Below are 19,683 nucleotides of genomic sequence, written 5' to 3' on the forward strand. Positions count from 1 at the left end.
AAAATGTGTTTACAGATTTATTTTGTTTTAAGCAAGTAGATGGAAATGGAAACTTGTGCCACAGACAGTGAGGTGGTCAAGAAAAAACATGTTTTGATAAGAAATGTAGGTGTTTCTGTAGAAGAGGTGGAGCCCATAGATGACCACATGATATTAAATTTTGAGATGTCATCAAATGAGCCATGGTGCTGTTGAATTTTAACCGTACCAAGACCTGAGAAGTAATGCTGTTCTACATGATCCTTAACTATACTTCTTTTTTAGGTTAACATGATTGACTTAATCACCTCAATCTTTACTTAACTACATTTGGAAGCATATTTCATTTTTTAACTACTGATTGCTTTGCCTCAGTATAGACTAAATTTTTCTTTAAAGTAGACGTATGTAGGACTTAAGCCACTTCTGTGATGTATTGTGCAGTGATTTTTGTGGAAGTGGTGTCACACGATCTCATTTTCAGTATCAAAATGGATCTGATGAGTTCATGCTCTGATATCTGGCAAATCACAGTAAAATACTGCATTGGGCTTCCTCATCTGTTGCTCCTTTTTTGCTCTAGCACACAAATCTTCACGTTTGAACCCAAAGAGCCAAAAGCTTGTAAGGGTGCTTCACAGAGTAGTTTTTGCTATTTTTATTCTCTCAATGTGATTACTCTTTGGTAACACATGCTGTTTGACAGCAATTAGAAGCTAGAGTAGTGCTGGGACTTGTATCCCAAAAGTTATTTCAATGGAGTTACCTAACACAACTTCAGTAGAGGGTCATGGTAACTTGGCAAGCGCTGCTGCTTGTCTTGCTGTGGCAGTAGCCAGTCTTATGATTTTCACACTTGTATTTCTGTCTACCCATTCAATTTCACTTATCTCTCACTCATCTTTCAAATACTTCTTTTAAAGAAATGGAGCACTTTCTGATTCTCTAATGTATTTCTTTACCAAATATCTTATTTGATTTAATGGAATGAATAAATAATGCAGAAATACATAAGATATTGTGTCAAATCCCACTTTCCTGTTTATCCATGAAGTGGTGGAGAACTAGAACAACAGATATGATTCAGGTTTTGTGCAGCTGAACTATCAGAAATTTACTTCCTTCTGGCTTGTTCATGTGCATTTGTACCCTCTAAGTTTCATTTTGCAGTCACCCAGATTAGGTATCGGGACTTTGAAGGAAGGAACTGTGTCATCTCTTGTTCATCCTGTACATGGAGTCCAACTACCGGTCAGAATATTGTCTTCACTAGCTTCTGGCAATGCCCATATTTTTCACCTTCCTGAAGTTCATAACTCATGTCACTAATATCCGGTTTGCACAGAGTGACATTTAGAAATATAATATTGAAACAGATATCTTAAATACAAACCAAACAGAAGATGAACTACTGAAAAAAATGACACACGCTACTTTAATCTTTCACGCTGCAGCACTATACACCATAGCTAGCACGGTAGTTTTAAAAAAACTCCATCAATAAAACACTCCTCATTGGACATTTTTTCTGTCAAAAGTCTCTCTCAAAACCTTTGCTGCTTATTTCCCGTGGAAGGACACTTATTTCTCAAATATAGCTTGAGGGTTGTTTGGTTTTTTTTTGAGAAAATGGCTAGACTCAAAGGTGTAATTCAGCTTATCTGGAAGTAAAACTGTGTTGCTTGGTCTCACTTTGTTTTCTACTTATGCCCTGATCCAGCATCTCCCTCCCGCCTGACCATAACACTGGCACCAAGTATTTTGGAAGTGTAGCTTTTTGTAGTTAACAAAACATGTCTGGGAAACAGGGATAATTTAATGAAAAGAACATGAGACTTAGCACACTAAGCTCATCTCTTGATGTCCCCTGGAACTGCTTGCAAGTATTTTGCATAATTATGATCTGTTGTAGTGTTCATGGTATTTTAGAGAACATAGTACCCTGTTTTCCCAGAGGGTTATAGATAAACAGGTCTAGACATTTGCACGTGAAAAAACATGTACCCAAGATGTTGCAATAGATTGGTACCCTGCTTTCCATGCAGTGTTGTGTGGAAATAACAGCTGAATCTAATCCTCACCACACAGGATTTTTTTAGGAAACAACTGGCAAATTCCTTCCTTTACAAGACAGTGACCAATGTTTGTATTAACGAGTCAGCTTTTTTCTGTCCACGCCCAGTCATCAATGGCTGTGCACCTATGGGGAGATCTGTTGGACTGGAGCAAGACAGTCTGTTGGAGCTATGCAACCAATGTGGTTCCTACATTTGAATCATTAAAAGCTTCATTACTATTAAATGGCTTGTATAGTTTAGATTTTAAAATCTTGGTGTGGTCTGTTCTGAGACCTCTACCATAATTGAGCTCCTGTCAATCTGAGAAAATTTTACTCTGATTAACATCCTACAGAGCCTATGGGAATGTGAGGGAAAGCACTGAAAGGAAAAAGCAGAGTGCTACTTCTCTTCCCTTTTAAGCGCTCATCACCTGTAAGGTTCTTGAACATGCTATTTAGATGTTTCTCACCAGTTTCCTTCTAGAAACCACCTCTTTATTCCCATTGTGACATCTGTCTTCAAATCCTTTACCCTCTCTAAGATGTGTCTCCAGGCCAGTTTTTAGTAGCGTGCTGGCCTGGCTGCCTGTGCTTCCTGTATGTTGATAGGTGCTTTATAGGGTGCACCACCGCATTTTCAATGAGGGCACCATGGTTCAACAGCACCCTCTCTCATAGCCTCTTACTTCAGTTTCTTTCTAACATGGGAATAACCAGCTTTGCACATTTGCTGGGAAGTATTTAGTCTACTGAGCAAATACAGCTCACCTCGTTTCAGACCTAAGTTCAGGTGTTTGAGGAACCTTGATTTCCTGCATTTTTCCTGAAATTTCTTCCAGTTGCATTTGTGTAGTTCAGCACCGGAAAAAAATGAAATTAGCTTGGTTCCACAACTTGCTCCATGGCAGCTGCCTAAGGGCTAGTGCACTGACTATGTATGCGTGTTGCTGGTTTCCTATTAAAAGCTTGCTTCAACAGATGTCATAAAATAAAATGAACATTTGACTGGTAATCAAGTTCCTTTTTAGTAAGTTTCCCTTAACTGACACTTCGACAAGCACTCCATGTCCATTTTTAAGCAGTGATGCCATGTCTTAACTTTTTTTTTAATTTTCAATGAACATGACTATTAAAAAAACATTATAAACTTTTGCAGAACAGGCTGTTCCATCCAGTCTGCTTCTGCTATACCTTTGAGTCTCTCTACAGGAGTAATGTCCAGTTCTCTCATAGCTTACTGAGTCTTCAGAACCAGATCAATGCTTTCTTAGCAATTTTCTTACAGCTTGAAATCACGCAGACTATTTTTTGGATCTTGAGTGGTTTGCTTGATAGTGAGTGGGAAAACATGATCATAATTTGAAATGAAATCGATGCTTTTGGATTATCTGCATTATCAATACTTTTGCCAGCTTTTCAGGTGCAATTTCTGGTCTCTTTCTTCGGTAAAGTTATGACTTAGTTCCTTGCTCTGTGCTATACGAAAGCTGTTTTTCGCAGGGAGCTTACATGAACATGCATGCTGAATGGGAGTGAATTCCAATTGTGATGACAAGGAATAGATAGTAAGCAATAATTTTCTTTGGCACTCTGTTGATTTTGGAGTTCCTAGTCTTTTAAAGCCCTATGAGAGGAATGTCAGAGTCTCATATATTTCCCTAAAAACAAGAGGAAACTCATGTTTGATCACACAAGTCCGTGCTTGTGGGACTTGCTGAAGGAGTTCCAAAGGGCTTTTCTAAGCACTTCTTTCCATCTCAAGACTTCATAGGAAAGTAAAGGGTACTGCTGTGGGGAGGAACAGGATGGCTGAGGTTCCCTCCATCTGTGTGATTGGCTAGATGGTTCTGTTGTCTTGCTCAGAGTACAACAGGAAGGATGCTTTCTTTCTCATAAATGTATTGGAAAACTAGATCTTCCAATAGAATTGAAAGTTGCTGCATGATCCATAAACCAGTTCTCATGACTATTCTCTCCTTCACCTCTGGAGTTGCCTTACTCCTCTAAAGTTTTCTTTCCTTCCTCTTTCTCTCTGTATGATGTAACCTCCTGGCCTTAGTATTTACAGGTAATGCTGTTCTTACGGGTTCTTTCATCTTTGCATTGTATCTATTTTATAATGTTTGGCAATACTCATTTTCCCCTGAATTTTTATTTTTGCCTTAGTTTTTTTACACTCCTCTTTTGCTCCTCTATCTCACAAGAGGAATATATCTCTTGTACCTCTCCTTACTGCTTCCTATCTTAACTTCAGGTTAGCTGTAGAAGACCTCTCTGCTTTGTCACTTTGTTCAGCCTTTTCTGAAGGTACCAAATGCATGCCAGAAACCACTCGCTTTGCCAGAATCTAGGTACTTTTCCTAGTATCCAACTTTACAAATGACCTCAACAATTAGACTAGAACAGAATTGTTATATATTAAGTTCTATGGACTTCTACAGTGTCATTTTATACAGCAAATATCTTCAAATTTACACAAACCTTAATGTGCTCATACTTGCTTTTAGTCCAACATGATAATACATAGACTTCTCTCTTTCTCCAACCTTTGGACTGAAAACACTGTATTCACTTTGTTACCTATTTTTGTCTTGAATGATAGGAACCTGCAAAAAGTCTTGTATTTACCAGAGACTGAAAATACCCCAGTTGTTTTATTTAGCAACTCTTAATTTAAAAGAATGAATGCAGCAGCAGAATTATGTGAGTAATGAACTAAACTTCTGTCTGACTGCACCTCTGCACAGGTGATCCGGAAAGGCTGGCTGACGATAAACAATATTGGCATCATGAAAGGAGGATCCAAGGAATACTGGTTCGTTCTAACTGCAGAAAGCCTGTCCTGGTATAAAGATGATGAGGTAAGGAATGAAGAACTTTTTTTTCTGCTGGGAAAAGAAACAGTATTTATTCAGTCCTCTGATACCAGCTTAAAATACTAAGTCAGCTTGTGCAGACCTAACTGAAAGGCTTCAATTGTCCTTTAAATTTCTTCTTTTGGATTAATGCAGAGGACTTACCCTTTAAGACTTCTGTTGAAATGTTGGTAATATAAATACAGGGTACTGTATGGGGTGTTTTTGTTCGGGTTTTTTGGTTTCCTTTTTTGCTTTCCTATGGTTTCCACACAGGGGTCTAAAAATACTCCCCTAAAATTCCCCTGTTTTAGAATGTTCTGGTTATTGTCCTATGCCTGTTTGGACTGCTCTTGTACATCGACTGTAAATTGGTATGGACTTGAAAATTTGCTACTGAAAATAATAAAAAAAAAAATGCGACTTAGTAAAAAATGTTACTGCTGATCAGTAAATCTGAGGTAGTATGAGAACTGGAAGAAGCATTTCTATGATAAACAGGACATCCAGGTCATGCTCACTGTATTGCATATGTTGTTAGGTAGCTTTGGGGACCAATTTTTTGCTAGTCTGTTTAGTTATTTTTTAAGCAATGTTAATAATTATGTTTTCTGTCCAAAACACTACAGCATTCCTGTTGTTCACTTTTGAAGGTTAAAATGGGATTATTATGTGCACTATCAGCTTTACAGTAAAGCTCTTGTGGGTTTTTTCCCTATCGAGAGGGAAAATACTATCTTCAGATTACTGAATTATAATTTGAAGTATTTTATTGAAATGCATTAATATGAATTTAAAAGAAATACAAAGATACCTTTATGAATTTGAAAATTCGAAGGTGTCTTCTTTTTTGGTGTTCTACCTTGAATCTGCTGGAACTTACTGTCTTAGTTTAGGTACAGATAAATGTAATTAAAATAAGTGATGTGATGAAATAAACACCCCTTACTGTGTTCCATCTCAAGAACTTGGAGGTGCATCTAAGATGTGGCATGGAGGTAGCATGTGGCAATTTTGGAGGTAATTTTAGTGTTGCTTTTTTGAGTCTGGTCTTTGTTTAGTGTGAAATTAAAAACTTTCTGCAAATACAGAATGTCTTGTGCTATGCAAGTTTAATATGAAATTGTTTGCTTTGATAGTCTGCTAGAGCAGGTTGCCAGGGATCTCAGAATAGTACATGAAGGGAATTGGCCACAGTCTGATTTTCATATGCATATTTCAAATTAATGTTTCTTAATTGCCAAACAGTTGTATTTTGGGAGTCGTAGAAATACCAGAAGTTCATTCAGGCCAATATGGCAAATAAGTCAGGAATTTCTTAGAGTGGTAAGAAAAGATAACAGCATAGGATTTCATGCTTTGCTGGTGGAAAAAGTTCCACCTTAAGTACAGATTTGCTGTCTGATTTGATTATTCTGTCCTGGGAAAGAGTTTGGAAAGTTGTGTTACTTCTTTGTTGTTGGTTTTTGTTTGTTTGTTTGCTAGGTCATTCTCTGTAGGACTTAACGGAAAGTCTGTTTTTTGATGCATTCTGAAGATGGTCAAAGCTGCAGCTTGACCATTACGTTAACGAAAAGACCAGTGACTTTCTGTTTCAGAAACAGAACTACTGGCTTCTCAAAGTAAAGAAGCAAATATTTGATCTGGCTGAATTCCAATTTTTATAATTACATTTTACCCCCTTAAAATGTTCTCACTTTCAGCTTGGTTTGGTAGCTGTCACATCCTGTTCTCAGCTGATTATTGAAATGGCTGCATGCTGTTGTATTTCCACCCTGTTAGGATATGTAGTTTTCAGTGATGTGTGAAGTGATATCCATGTTTATGTGTCTGGCCTGTGCCCGGGCTCAGTATGGCTGCGCACACTGTGAGGTCGTAGGGAGTTCAGATCTCCGTGCCTCCCACTCAGGCAAGTCACTTCTGCAATCCTTGCACAGTAGCAAGAGTCTCCATCACAGCTGGGGAAGATGCAGAAAGTCAGGTCTTACCTTTGTTCTCTAGCTACAGTGATGAGTTTGTTCCCCCTGTGCCTCTGAGTAAGGAATATTTTCGTAGCTTGTGTACCAGCTTGTGTACAACACAGTTCACAAAGCTAGAGTGCTTGCTAGGCCCTCTAGGGCTGTGTACCCCCTCTAGTGTAAGATGAGCCCTTTTTCTGTAGTCTGGAATTAACTCGGAGATGAAAATTTCTCTCTGAATCTAAATGGTTGCTTGCAATTGCCATTAGAAGGATGTAAAAGATTTTTTATTTGTGAAAGCATAATTTGAAGCCAGTTCCTTCAGCAAAAGATTTCAGAATTTATTGTATGATATCAATATGACAAAAGAAATTATTGGTTTCTTGACACGGTTTTATTGCTGCTTAAATATACAAGAGGATTTTATTCCTCGATGAGATGAGAATCAGTGCCTAAGAATGCTTTTTAGGGTTGCAATTCTGGAAGTGCTAAGCTGATGTTTGAACAGTGTGGGCAAAGCAGTATTTACTATTAGTTATATAAATACTAATCTGAATTAGTCTCTGATCATGTGTTCAAAACTTTGTTGTGTGACCAATACCAGGACTTGGTGCTTTTCCACTCTTAAAATCGAGGAAAGAAAACGTTGTGTATCACTTTGAGGCAGTTATGTGTGCAGGGTTAGCACATTCATTAACCCCACAAATATAGTTGTCTTCTTTGGAGTATTCAATTTTATACTAGCTGAAGTATTGTAAGGCATTACCTACACATGCACACAAAAGATTACATCTGAGCATCTTAGTTCTCAGTTCTTGCTGCTTTGTTAAGTAGCATAAAAAGATGTAAGTTTTTGTGCTAAGGTTAATTTGATGGTCAACCTGAACATTTGAAGTTTGTGAATTAGCCACTTTTACGTTAGGATACAATGGTCTTCGGGAATGTGGAATGTCATCCTTGCTTGTGAATTAGAAAGCTCTTTATTGCAAACAAAAGGATGCCATTTGGAAAGTGGTGTAGCATTTGTATAGGGCATAGAGAATGTGATTTTATTATTCTTTCCAAAGCATCCAGAATTCACTGGCATTATTGCTGTGCAAAGGTTGGCAAGCTGAGCTCTAGAATAAGAACTTCTAAAAATGTGAAATTTTCATTTTTTTGAAAAATCCCCTTTAGTCTTATTTCCAAATAAAATAGGAAGGATAGTATTATCGACACCTAGTGACAGATGCAGTTGGTATTATAAATTCACAATTTATTCCCAGTTGTAAAATTCTGTGTGATTTAAGAAGGAGATATGAAAATAAGTGAGGATGTGAGAGAGTGGAAAGGGGAGAGGTTACTCTAAGGCTAACATTATGCAAGTCTACAGAATTAACTTGCCACAAATCAGGTGTTCTCAGCTTCTGTTGCTAGTAGGAATGTTAGTGATTTTTATACCAACAGTAATAATGCAAGATGTTCGAGTTATGCCCAAGAAGTAAATGGGAGGACAAAACAAAAAATGGTGCTGTAAAGCTGTGTATAAATAAAACTTAGTGTTAGTGAGTTAATGAGAACAACTAGGAAAAGAGTACTATAGGAAGCACAGTAAAAATTTCAGCAGTGGGTTTTATTGTATTTTATAGGCAGTGTTTTTTGACTCTAGGTGCGTTGTCGTACGCGGCTTGGTTACTGACTTGGTCTGAGATCCAGAGTGACTCTTGGCTGGAGCTGTTGGTGAAGATGCTCTGGTGTGTCAGAGCGGTTTCCCACTGGCGGCTGTCCCTCAGGCTGGGTTGTCATGCGACTGCCTGTCTGTGCCTGCTGTACAGGTGAGAGGATGTTCTGCACAGCAAGTGTAGACAGGCAGACACATGACAACTCCGTCCAGCCAGTCCCTTCGAGCCATCACCGCTGGTGTGCAACAGTTTGTACCATTCCGTGTTGGGGGGGCTTTGTTTAGGGGGGAACACACATAACAGAATTAAACTTTAAAGCATTGGGAGCTGTAGAACAAGAACATAACTTGATTTTATTCAGAAGAGAAGCATTTCAGTACATCAGGTATCATTGTGCTGACATGTAGCAGAAATGCAATTTCAACAGACTGGTCACAATGAACATATGGAAAAACAAAAAGAATTGAAGCCATAGTTTATTTTACATGCAATTCATACAGGATTTTGCCTGCAGATTGTACTCACACATAGTAATTTAACCAGATGTTTTTGCTCTTCTTGGAAGCACAGAAATACTGAAGTTCAAGATAAAGGATATGTTTATACAGTACATATTTTCTAGAAGCAGATAATCTGGCATGTTAAAAATAAAAATCTTGCTGTATAAATGGAGGCAACCACTTGCACATTAACCCACTTAAAGGGAATGTGCTGGAAGGAAAATGGTTGCATTTTATATCAATATTGCTAATACGTGAAAGCTATTCTTTAAATATTTTGCTTTGCCTATAATTTTAATGTAGCTTTCTCTCAAAATCTGTACTTTGTATGAAAATAATATCTTTTTGAAGTTTTAATAAGGTTTTTCAGTTAAATATAGGCTATGCTATATGTCAAAAGCATGCAAATAGCATCATGTCACATCACAAGATGTGCTACTTTGCTTTCCATAAATAAAAGACACAGTGACTGTAATCCAATTTAGCAGTGACATTTGCAACATCACTGGGGTGTTGCTTCAAAAGATATAAAACATGCTGGAAGCTTAAAAGGGGGGGAAAAATGCAGATTATATGATTCTGTTTCATAATGGTATTCTTAAATCACTGTTGCTCGCTAGTGCCTCCACAGGTAAGCAACAAACATATGTTCTGAAACTCTTCTCAAACTTATCCCATACAGAATAGCAAACAAAATTCTTTAAGTTCAGCCTGAAAAGCCTGAGAAAAGGGACAAATTTATGAAAACTCTAAAGGTGGGGATAGTGTTGAGGTTTTAAATTAGATGGATAATAAACTCAAATGGAATTATTCAGATGTTCTAGCTCTAATAATTATTTTGCCATAGAGAAAAAGATGCCTTTTAGCTAATACACAAATCAAAATGTACAAAGTAAGTTTATCATTATATTAATAATATTTTCCTTATACCTAAAAAGATGGCATAAGATGAATCAAGCACAAAACATGACTAGCGAGTTTATAAATGAAAAATTAATTCAAATACATTAAATATTCTTGCTTTGACTTTGTAATATGCTTACTTAAATTTTTGTAGTTCTATGTGATTTTAAGTGTGTGCTTTAAATTGACATGTGTTGCTACCCGCTTGACCATTTTAAAGAAAAACAAAAGTGGCAGATGAGAAATACTTTAAAAACATACATAAAGCAAGCACTTCTTTGTAGATCATCAAATTTAATTTCTGCATTTGTATATTAAAGAAATCGAAGATCCTTAATCTGGGGGAAAATTAGGTCTCGGTTTCTGTGTTATGGCTATTATGAAATAGCATAGAATTGCGCAGTAAAATTCATGGGCAACCTTATAGTATAAAAGGATTGGAAGAATGAAAGCATGCATTTTAATTAATAGATGTTCTATTAACTATCAGGGAAGTTATGTAGGTAGTAAAAGTTGTAAGTGGAAAGATCGTGCGGTCTTTCCAGTAACTGGAAGGACAATTCATCAAAGAATCAGCAAAGAGCTTTTCTTCTTGAACTGAGGCAAATTTATTTTGCCTTCAGTTAATTCACCGAGTACAACTAACAACTGTATAGTTATCTCCATTTGATTCTTACTGAAAAACTGGTATTCCTTGGAATTGTAGTTGATCTTCTAAATCAGGGCTTAACATTTTTGGGTGCTGTATCTGGTTGTTTCATTGAGACAGAATATTTAGAATACTCACAACAACAACAAAGAAATCTCATTATTTCCAATATTATAATTACAGAAACCTATATTAAGAATCTGACTTTAAATATTGGTAGCTTGGAAATTGAGTTCAGAATTGTATTCTCTCCAATTGTGATCAGGATGTTTTATTTAAGGGCAGGTTGTTATTTTTAGATACTGTTTTGCAATGCAATGTAAAATGCAGTGCAGAAGTACAGTAGCGTTATTGAGGAAAGTTTCATTCTCGACTGTGGCATTTCCTGTCTTTTTGTAAGTTTAAACATGACTCTTAATATTATTTCAATTAGGATTTCAGGTTTGGTTTTTTGTTTTGTTTTGTTTTTCTTAATAAAGTACAGTTCAGGAAGGAAAGCCTTTTGCAAGTAAAAGTAAAGTTATGCTCTTGAGTAAAAATTATTATTATTTAAAAAACACACTAAGATTTAGGGGGTTTTATTTTCCAATATGCTTAGCAGATCTTGTTCAAAAGATCAGAATAATTTAACGTTCTATGTGGAATTTTTATTGGAGTTTTTATGCAAGTGTTTTGTTATTTTGGTTATAATATTTTCCATATAGCAATGATACTTGGGTGGTCTGCAGAAATGTCTGTGGACACACGGTAATAGGACAGGAAGGGGGGCAAGGAGCGTGGAGGGGTTTGCAGTGTAGTTTAGACTTCTGAAAGTGCAAATGCGTTAAATTGCAATCAAACAGTAATACAGAAGATAACATCCAACTTAATGACAAGGCAGAAAAATGGCAAATGACATGGGTTTTTAAAAGTAACTAGGTCTTTTTCTCATTTGGATGCCTGTTTGATCTATATTTAGTTCTGTCAAGTTAAGTGACTTTCCCCCACCCGTCTTTGTTTTTTTCCTTTTTATTTTTTTTTAACATTAAATGAATGTATAGAAAAGCTTGCAAATATTTTTTCCTCTTCCCTATTTAATTTTGTTGAGTGTACTAAAAAAAATGCTCCTCAAAGATGAAAGAAACTCCACGATACTGAAACATTTGCCTATTTAAATGTTCATACTAGTTTGAATTTGCTTTTCCTGGTTTTGTGCATTCTATGGTAATATGAACTGTATCATTTAGTTCACACAATAAACATTGAGATCGTCCTGAATTTACAGAACTATCAGCATGATTTAGTGTGCATTGGAGCCCGCTATTTTTTTCAGTAATTGCCAAAAGTAATGTTTTTTGGGTTGTTTTCTTTTTTTCTTTTGAAATATTTGATACAGCTCTCTTGCATTTGTTGACACTCATATTTAAAACATCTTGTTTTAATAACTATGGAAATATTTTCTGTGTGATTATGATCAATTAGAACTTGTTTCAACTAAACCATCAGTGTTTTAAGAACAACAGAATCACTTAATTCACTTTGAAAATGTTTTGATTACTGAGCTGAGGTAGTTATACTTCCTTATTCATTCCTAACAATACGGGCTTTCTTTCCCTATCTGTTGCTTTGCACACTGCATTTCCCGCCCCCCCCTCCTTTCCAAGCCCCATGCCAAGGGGGCCTCCTAGATCTCAGCCTTACACTCTAAAAATGTAACTTTGAAGAGTCATGGGTATATGGGAGGAGAATCACTTCCTAAATCCAGAAAGGTCATTTAAAATAAAGATTAATTCAAATAGTGGACTTGAGATACAAGAAACACTCCTTCCATATGTTTTCATTGTCCTTGCTAATTTAGCAAAAGTTAACAGAGACTATCTTCTATGCTATTTTCACTTAGCGTCTGTTATTGATTGAATAACAATGCTTCCTTTCTTCATTTCTAGATCAGAATTCTAAAAAAATGAAAGTAGCTATGTGAGGAGGCACTAGATAGAAAAAATATTTGTGAACAATCAAATTTCCCTTGAAAGCATAACTGAGCAAGCTTCTTAAGATCTGAAAGCATTTTTAACCACTTAAGCAAAATCAGTCATAAAACTCTTCAGATTTGCTATACTTAAAACAGCAATCGTGCTTAAAGAGAGGCTGAGAAATAATTATTGCAAATTTGAATCTGGTTCCATTCCTTTTAATTTCTTCCTGTCTCTAGAGATTTTCTCCTAATAACTGCATTAAACTCTGTTGTAACGCCACTTTCAAGTACAACAAGAATAAAAATTCTGTCTTCTCATACTATAATGGATTACAACCCACTAGTTCCATTCTAAAGATACTCTTCTGCGAAATAAAGGAAGAGAGATTGGACAATATAAAAGTGTATATTTGCATGTAAAAAATAATTGTTTTAGTCAAAACACATACGCTTTGATGGGAGGCTAAGGGAAATGACAATGCTAGTTCTTGCTTCCTAGGCTTTAAGGCAGCCAGTATAGGCACAGTCACACTAAAGCTACGTGACCATCTCTGCCCAATAGGACTTCTATTGATTATTGAAGGAGCAATGAGAAAGGTAATAATAACAATAATATATACATAGTTTAAAAATAATTGTACTGCATAAAGACTGTTTAAAATATAGCACTTATTCTGCAAAATTGCCTGGTTATAATACTAATGGCTGCATATTTATGCTAATTCTTTTTATACTATAGCTATTCAAAGCCTTCCTGGCAATAAAGAGCACCATATAGATGGGATTTTTTTATCCAGTTGCAGTAGTTTGTTACTACTGTTAACTTTAGGGGAGCTGACTCTGGAGATCAGCTGGTATCAAATTGCAGCCCAGACTTTTTGTATTATTTTGTCAGTGGGGATTTCATTCAGCCTGAGGGGTTTTTTCCCCTACCAGGACAGCTGGAAATTCACCAAAGCAAACTTCTGCATTCGTTTACAAATTCCATTTTTATCAGTGGGATTCAGGACAAAGTAACTTATCTTTTTCAATGTCAAAAGAAATATCAGCGATTCAAAGTATATGTGGGAGCGGCAACAATCAATCGGTGCTGATCACTTACAGGCAATGGCAGCCAGGTATCGGGATGGAAAGTTGTTTGTTCCCTTTTATTTGTTTATTGCTTTTTCCATCACATCCTGAACTTTCAGAGGTAATTTTTCCTGACAATCAAAGTTTTTGTATTCCACAAGGCAGAAGCCTAGCATGGAGTAGTCATAGATTTCCTTATGAAATCCCTCCCAGTTTTCACTAGCACATACAGCAGAGGTTACTTGCCAAGAAGTTTCAGCTACATATAAAATCTAAGTACAGTTCTTCCAAAGGTTACAATAATTTAAAAGAATATTCATGCAGTCTTTTCTATTATTTTATTACTTTAAGAGAAAATAATTTCTTAAAATTGATCTTCAGATCATAGTTCACAACAGGAGCTATTCAGAATACATACTTCTAGCAAGCGTTTTCTGCATTCAAAAAATTTATATACTTATTAAGTATTTATACTGATTGCTACAAGTAAAAAAAAATATTAAATTTACCTTTTAAGTTTGTGGGGAAAAAAAGCTTTATTTTAAATTAGAAAAAAAAAAGAACGAAAAAAGAAATGACTGACTTTAACTCTACTCTTGTACACTTCTCTAGGTAGTATACCTCTAGGCGATATACCTCTCTCATTTCTTGCATAGGTTTTAGTAACCCATCAGAGCTCCATCTTTCTTGCAGTGATGACTGGAGGAAGGGGGGAGGGGAGTCACCTAGGTTCGCCAGGTCATAGGCCAGGTGTTCTTCCAAAGTAGGCCTTACCAGAATGTCTTCCCCGCTTTATTCTGAAGTCCTCCTTTTTCACAGTGTCCCTTAGCGTTTCTTATTCCCTAGTGTGCAAAACCTGTGAAGAAAAATACTGTATATGAGATCTGAAAGGAGCAATAACTGTCTTCTCCTTGGCAAGAGCAACTTGCGTCCCCAATAGTCCATGCCGCTGCTTTCCCTTGCCCAGTCTAACCAATGTGCAGACTACTGTACAACAGCATTGTCCTGAACAGGTAGTCTGAACACTGGGGCGACGGAGCAGGATCTCCGGACGCGTCTATTTATTTATTTTAAATCCTCTTTTAGTCTCGGGGAAAAACTGCCTTCCTGCATCACGGGTTGTGCTCGGCTCTCCCTCACACTCTGCAGCACTCACTGAAACACACTGAAGTGCTGTGATTTCCAGTCTTGACGTGGCACATTTGCAGCAGACTGGGGATCTGGCAATGAATTTAGGACCAGGAAAAGGGGGAGGGCTGGGCCTGAGAGTCCATATATGGGATGATGTCACCCTGGGGAGGTTTGGGTATGCACTGTGCCGCTGGTGAGACCGCTAGAATTGCCTGCTCTCAGACATGGGTCTGTGTATAAAATGGTACCAGATGTTTTAGTGTAATGTTAAGCAGTCATTTCATCTTCAGGCCAGATTTTTTTCTTCAACTGGGCAGGAAGTGGGCCCCAGTATGGAAAAGCTGTAAAAAGTCAAGATGTACAGTTTCACTGCAGCCAAAGGAGAGTGAGTTAATGTAGATGCAGAATTTGCTGTTTTGTGAAGGCTGAAAAAGCGAATTTGTAAAAAGGATTCTGCTTGGGAAGCTAATGCAATAAGCCAGTGCTTATTTTCTTTTTTTTTTTTTCTTTTTTTTCTTTTTTTTTTTTTTAATTACTCTAGTTGTGCTTTCCTATTTTGGCATTTCAGACCAAGAAAAGGGCAAATAGGTTCATTTTTTTCTTGGAACTGTCAGCGGCATGCAGGCTGCCGAGACTTGAACAGTAATTAGAGTTACTTCCTGAAAGTGAAGCCCCCATGAAAAGTCTGGAGAAATGTTCTTTGTCATAGCCTCTACATGAGTAATTAGTTCCACATGTGGCCTTCCTATTTCCCTTCAGCTATTTTGGCTGGCTGGTTGAATACTTTGCTATAGCTCAAGATTTAAAGAAGCTTTAAAGTTTTCATTTCAAGCATCCACTGTGAAAATAGCTATTTCTGGTGTCATAATAAATTGCTTCTGGTAGATCAGTGCTATTAGGCCTGGCATTGTTTTTCACTGGTAACCCTGCTGGTCCCATTTTTCTTTTAATGGTGCTTGGTGGAATTATCCTGCTAAATTTTATCTTTGATGGTTACCAGATCTATTGAATTTTGCCAAGTATGACTTTACCGTAGATTTTAAGATATTCTCCCCACAGGCAACTATCCTTATTCTCCTGTAAACTTATTTCTTTGTTACTCGTGCTGTTGAATCCAAGTGTTATACCTCAGTTTTGTTTGTGTTTGGTTTGGTGTTTGGTTTTTTTGTGTGTGTGTGTTTTTGTTGTTTTGGTTTTGTTTCGTTTTAATCTGCCTTAGCCCATGGTCTAAAACATCAGCTAACATACCAGGTTAGCTCTTCTGTAGTCAACCACACAGGTGATTGTGTACAGGTCTGTATACACACTACATGGAATTGTTGCCAGTAGGTCATCTTCTGCCTAGAAGTCTCAAGTAAATGTCAGTGTGGGAGTGCATTCTGAAAGGTAGATCTCTACCAATTTCCTGGACAGGAATGCATGTAAATCCAAATGTGTGTTGTGAGCTCTGTTGTCCTAAATAACTATGATTTGTTTCTTCCTAGGTGATGGCAGATTCTGTGAAAGCCATAGCTCCTAGAGGCATGCACAGGGCAGGCTGGAGAACTCTAGCTTAAGGGAGAATGAATGCAACAAACTTGAATGCTGGGGTAGTTGGAATCAGACTCTCAGGCCAAGGAAAAGTGACCTTCAGGCTGCTTTGTGATGGTGGCAGGCCAAGCTCTGTGTGTCTGTTTCAGATTGTGCATCTGATGCTACTGTTTGGATCACAGTGGGCTAGCGTGTGTCCAAGCAGTGGTGGGTTTTTGGTTTTTGTTTTGATTAGTGAAGGTAGAGATTGGAAGAAGCTATAGAAGTTTGAAGAACCTATAAAGAGAGGTTTAACATGCAGAGTGCTTGGCTTTCTTAGAAACAGCAGCACCATATCACTGTGTAAGAGAGAGTGAGTTGGTGGGCAAGAGCTTTTGAGATAAACCTGTTACAGCGGAGGAAAAGCACACCATGGATAAACCAGGAGGGCTCCTTGTTTGCACATCACTGCATGTGTAGGAGCTGGCTTTTTTTATTACATTCCCACTTGGCACATGCCTTGTGGAAGAATATGATTTTGGAAAGATTGAGTAGTGAGAGATTTTTGTGAGAGGGACCTTCAGTATAGTGGGTCAGATTTTCCCCGGTGAGGAACCATCAGCAATTAATTGCTGCATGTGCCACCAAGAGCAAGAAATTATGCTAGCAAGAAAAAACAGAGTTCCAGGGATATTCTTTCAGTACCAACAGAAAGGGATGTAGGGGGAAATAAAAGGGGGCTTTGCGTTAATGAGCCAACCAGGCTTAGGGGCTGAGAGGAGTAAAGTTTTGAATCTTGTTGCCAAGTGCAGCAGCATTAGTCTGTGAATTTTTGCCGAGATGGTTAAATAGAACCAGAGTAGCTCACCACACTGCAGCCTGGAAATTCCTTCCCTGTAAATTTTGTTTCCTGGCAAAAGCAGAGCTTCAGAGGAATGGAGTACAAGAACAGGGGCTTTGGGTTGTTCTGGGTGCCCTGTTGTGGAGAATCTCTAATGCAGTGCAAAACTATTCAGATCTCCTGTGTATGTTTTCTTTCCTTCCAAAGGGCTGCTCAGCTAGTTACACGCATCTGTGCTAGACATTTAAACCAAATCCCTCCTTTTCCACTTTATTTGCTCTAGATTCTGTGGTGGTCCTGCTCTGGCAGGGAGGCTGGACTCGATCATCTCCAGAGGTCCCTTCCAACCCCTAACATTCTATGATTCTGTGATCTCTGTTTCAAAAGAAATAGGCCCAAAAAGCAATCAACATTTCCATGTCTTCTGATACCAAGTGCAGACTGTACTTGAAACATTTGCAATCTTCCACTAAATAGTTCCCTAGCTATACTTAGGGTTTAAAACTGTTTCTGATCGACTTCTGAGGCTCTCAGTTAGCTGTAGTTTCTTAAATCTCAGGCTGCTTTCATGGTTGCAATAATTTTGACTCAGAGTCGATATCGAGAATAAATTGTTATCCAGAGCTTATCCTAAGTGCCTTCCAAAGGTGTTGATAAACTTGCATTTTTTTCATGAGTTTATCACCATGCTGACATTTGTCATGCCTGTGAACTCAGCACAATGATTAAATTATTTTGCATAAGCCTAAAATATTCTTTGATTTTTAACTTAGAGGAAACGAAGGATTTTGAAAAGTCCAGCTTCTTCATTAACACTTCTTTGGAGGGCTACCGTGAAAAAGAAAATAGCTTTATTTCTTCTTAATTGTTTTCTTTTCCTGCCAAACAGCGGTGTAGTGCCAGGCCACTCTTCATTCTGAACGAGATGGGCATCTTTGAAACAGTCATGAAGTGTGTGGCTAGCACGGGACCTATATGCGTCTTGTTCTTTGTGAAACTTCCACTAGTGAAGTGGCTGAATTGCTGCTTATGTCCATTTTTGCATTAAAAGAAGTTACTGTAGAAAGTGTCTGAACAGTTGTAAATATTGTATCTTGGTTTTTCAGAAACTCTAGATATGATCCAGGTGACTACAGAAACAGTGAGATGTCTGCAGCTGGTAGCTGAGTTTAAATAGTAGCAAGTGGTTGAACATAGTTTGTTGTTTTTTTTTTTAAATTCTGGAACAGAAAGTTGTCTGCCGTGATTCATTCTAGGATGTTTTGCACATCCAGCTGTAAAGATTAAGCCTTTTCAGCACTCAACAAGCTAAACCATTATTTGACAGGATTAGAAACAGGTAGGCACAGGACATAGGGAACAGTACAGGTAGACTATCATTGCCATCATAGCAAAAAATCCATGCAAACCTACACCCAGGGTCTGATTTTGTAGCTGAGTGATCAGAGTGGAGAATTATCTTCCAATGAAAGTGAAAAAATGCAAAGGAGTAGTCTCATTTTGCAGAAAATCCACCAAGGTACACCAAGAATTTATGTTCACTCTTATCCAGAATGGTTGGGCTAAGGATGAATGAAAGAAGATAAGAATAATTTGGGGAGAGAGGAAGCACCAACATGTGAAGTGAGAGTATTTGATACTTGCTTCTATGGAGTTTGTCACCTTTCTGTTAATCAACAGATACCACTGGTAATTGGACAAGGACTAATGCAATCTTGCAGTCCTGTTGTTTCTGGGTACTTCACTGCAATCTGACTCATTAATGTATTTATTAACAAAAAAAGGTTTCCCCTTTATAGTCATTTTGTTACTTCTGGCCAATGCATTTAGGAATGATCTGTGCTTATAAGAAGCTCTGCCCGTTGTTATGAGAACACATAAAGAAGTGTGGACCTCATTTGGAGCTTGTACCAGAATCCTCATCCATTGATTTTAATGTTATTCATGATGTCTGAAAACATGGTGGGGCTGGCAGCAGTTGATCAGTGCTAACTGAAGAGCCTCTTTGGTAGGGAGCTCTGAATGAAGGCTGCATGTCTGCCGAGAGCCACATCTATGTGCTGCACAGTTTTCTGAGCAGTCTGGCCTCGGTATTGCAGGTAGTGATTTGCTCTTATTTATAAATCACTTTGCTACAGCTCTGTATGTACTGGATAATATTAGTCTAATGCCCTTCTGCTATGTAGTTCCTGTGAGCAAAATAGGATGGACAGGTGAAAACTATAACCTCTAAACATGATGTTGTTCTCTTTTTCCAGTCCTTTTCTCTTCCCTTACCCCTTTTTCACTTATCCTCTCTGTCCTTTCCCTCCTCATCAGACATATAACTTGGATGCTTTAATATATTTACTATTCCACCTACTCTACAACCTTTCTCTCTCCAATCCCACTTTTCTGCTCAGTATATGTGCTTTGTCTCATGCCTTGAGTTTGTGGGAGAGATGTGAATGGGGAGAAAGCAGAGCTGAAAAGGGTCAGTCCAGCTATATTTGGGCATCTAACAGAGTTAAAATTAACTACTAAGTTCAGGAGTCTGTGTTTTCTTTATCTTCAGTGAGCAGGAGACAACTCATTGCCTCTGAGGTGGATGCCAATAGTTAGCCAATGCTGGTT

General features: G+C 37.7%; 1 protein-coding gene across 12 annotated transcripts in view; it reads left to right on the forward strand.

The window, feature by feature from the left end:
• Positions 1 to 19,683, forward strand: part of DNM3 (dynamin 3) — a 170,556-nt gene that overhangs the window by 45,359 nt on the left and 105,514 nt on the right. For all 12 annotated transcript variants that reach the window (XM_051624811.1, XM_051624818.1, XM_051624812.1 and 9 more), the window contains one exon: positions 4,786 to 4,899. In XM_051624811.1, coding sequence (XP_051480771.1) covers positions 4,786 to 4,899 — 114 coding nt within the window. The remainder of the gene's footprint in view (positions 1 to 4,785; positions 4,900 to 19,683) is intronic.

Source organism: Apus apus, chromosome 7, assembly GCF_020740795.1.
Source record: "Apus apus isolate bApuApu2 chromosome 7, bApuApu2.pri.cur, whole genome shotgun sequence".
Taxonomy (NCBI): domain Eukaryota; kingdom Metazoa; phylum Chordata; class Aves; order Apodiformes; family Apodidae; genus Apus; species Apus apus.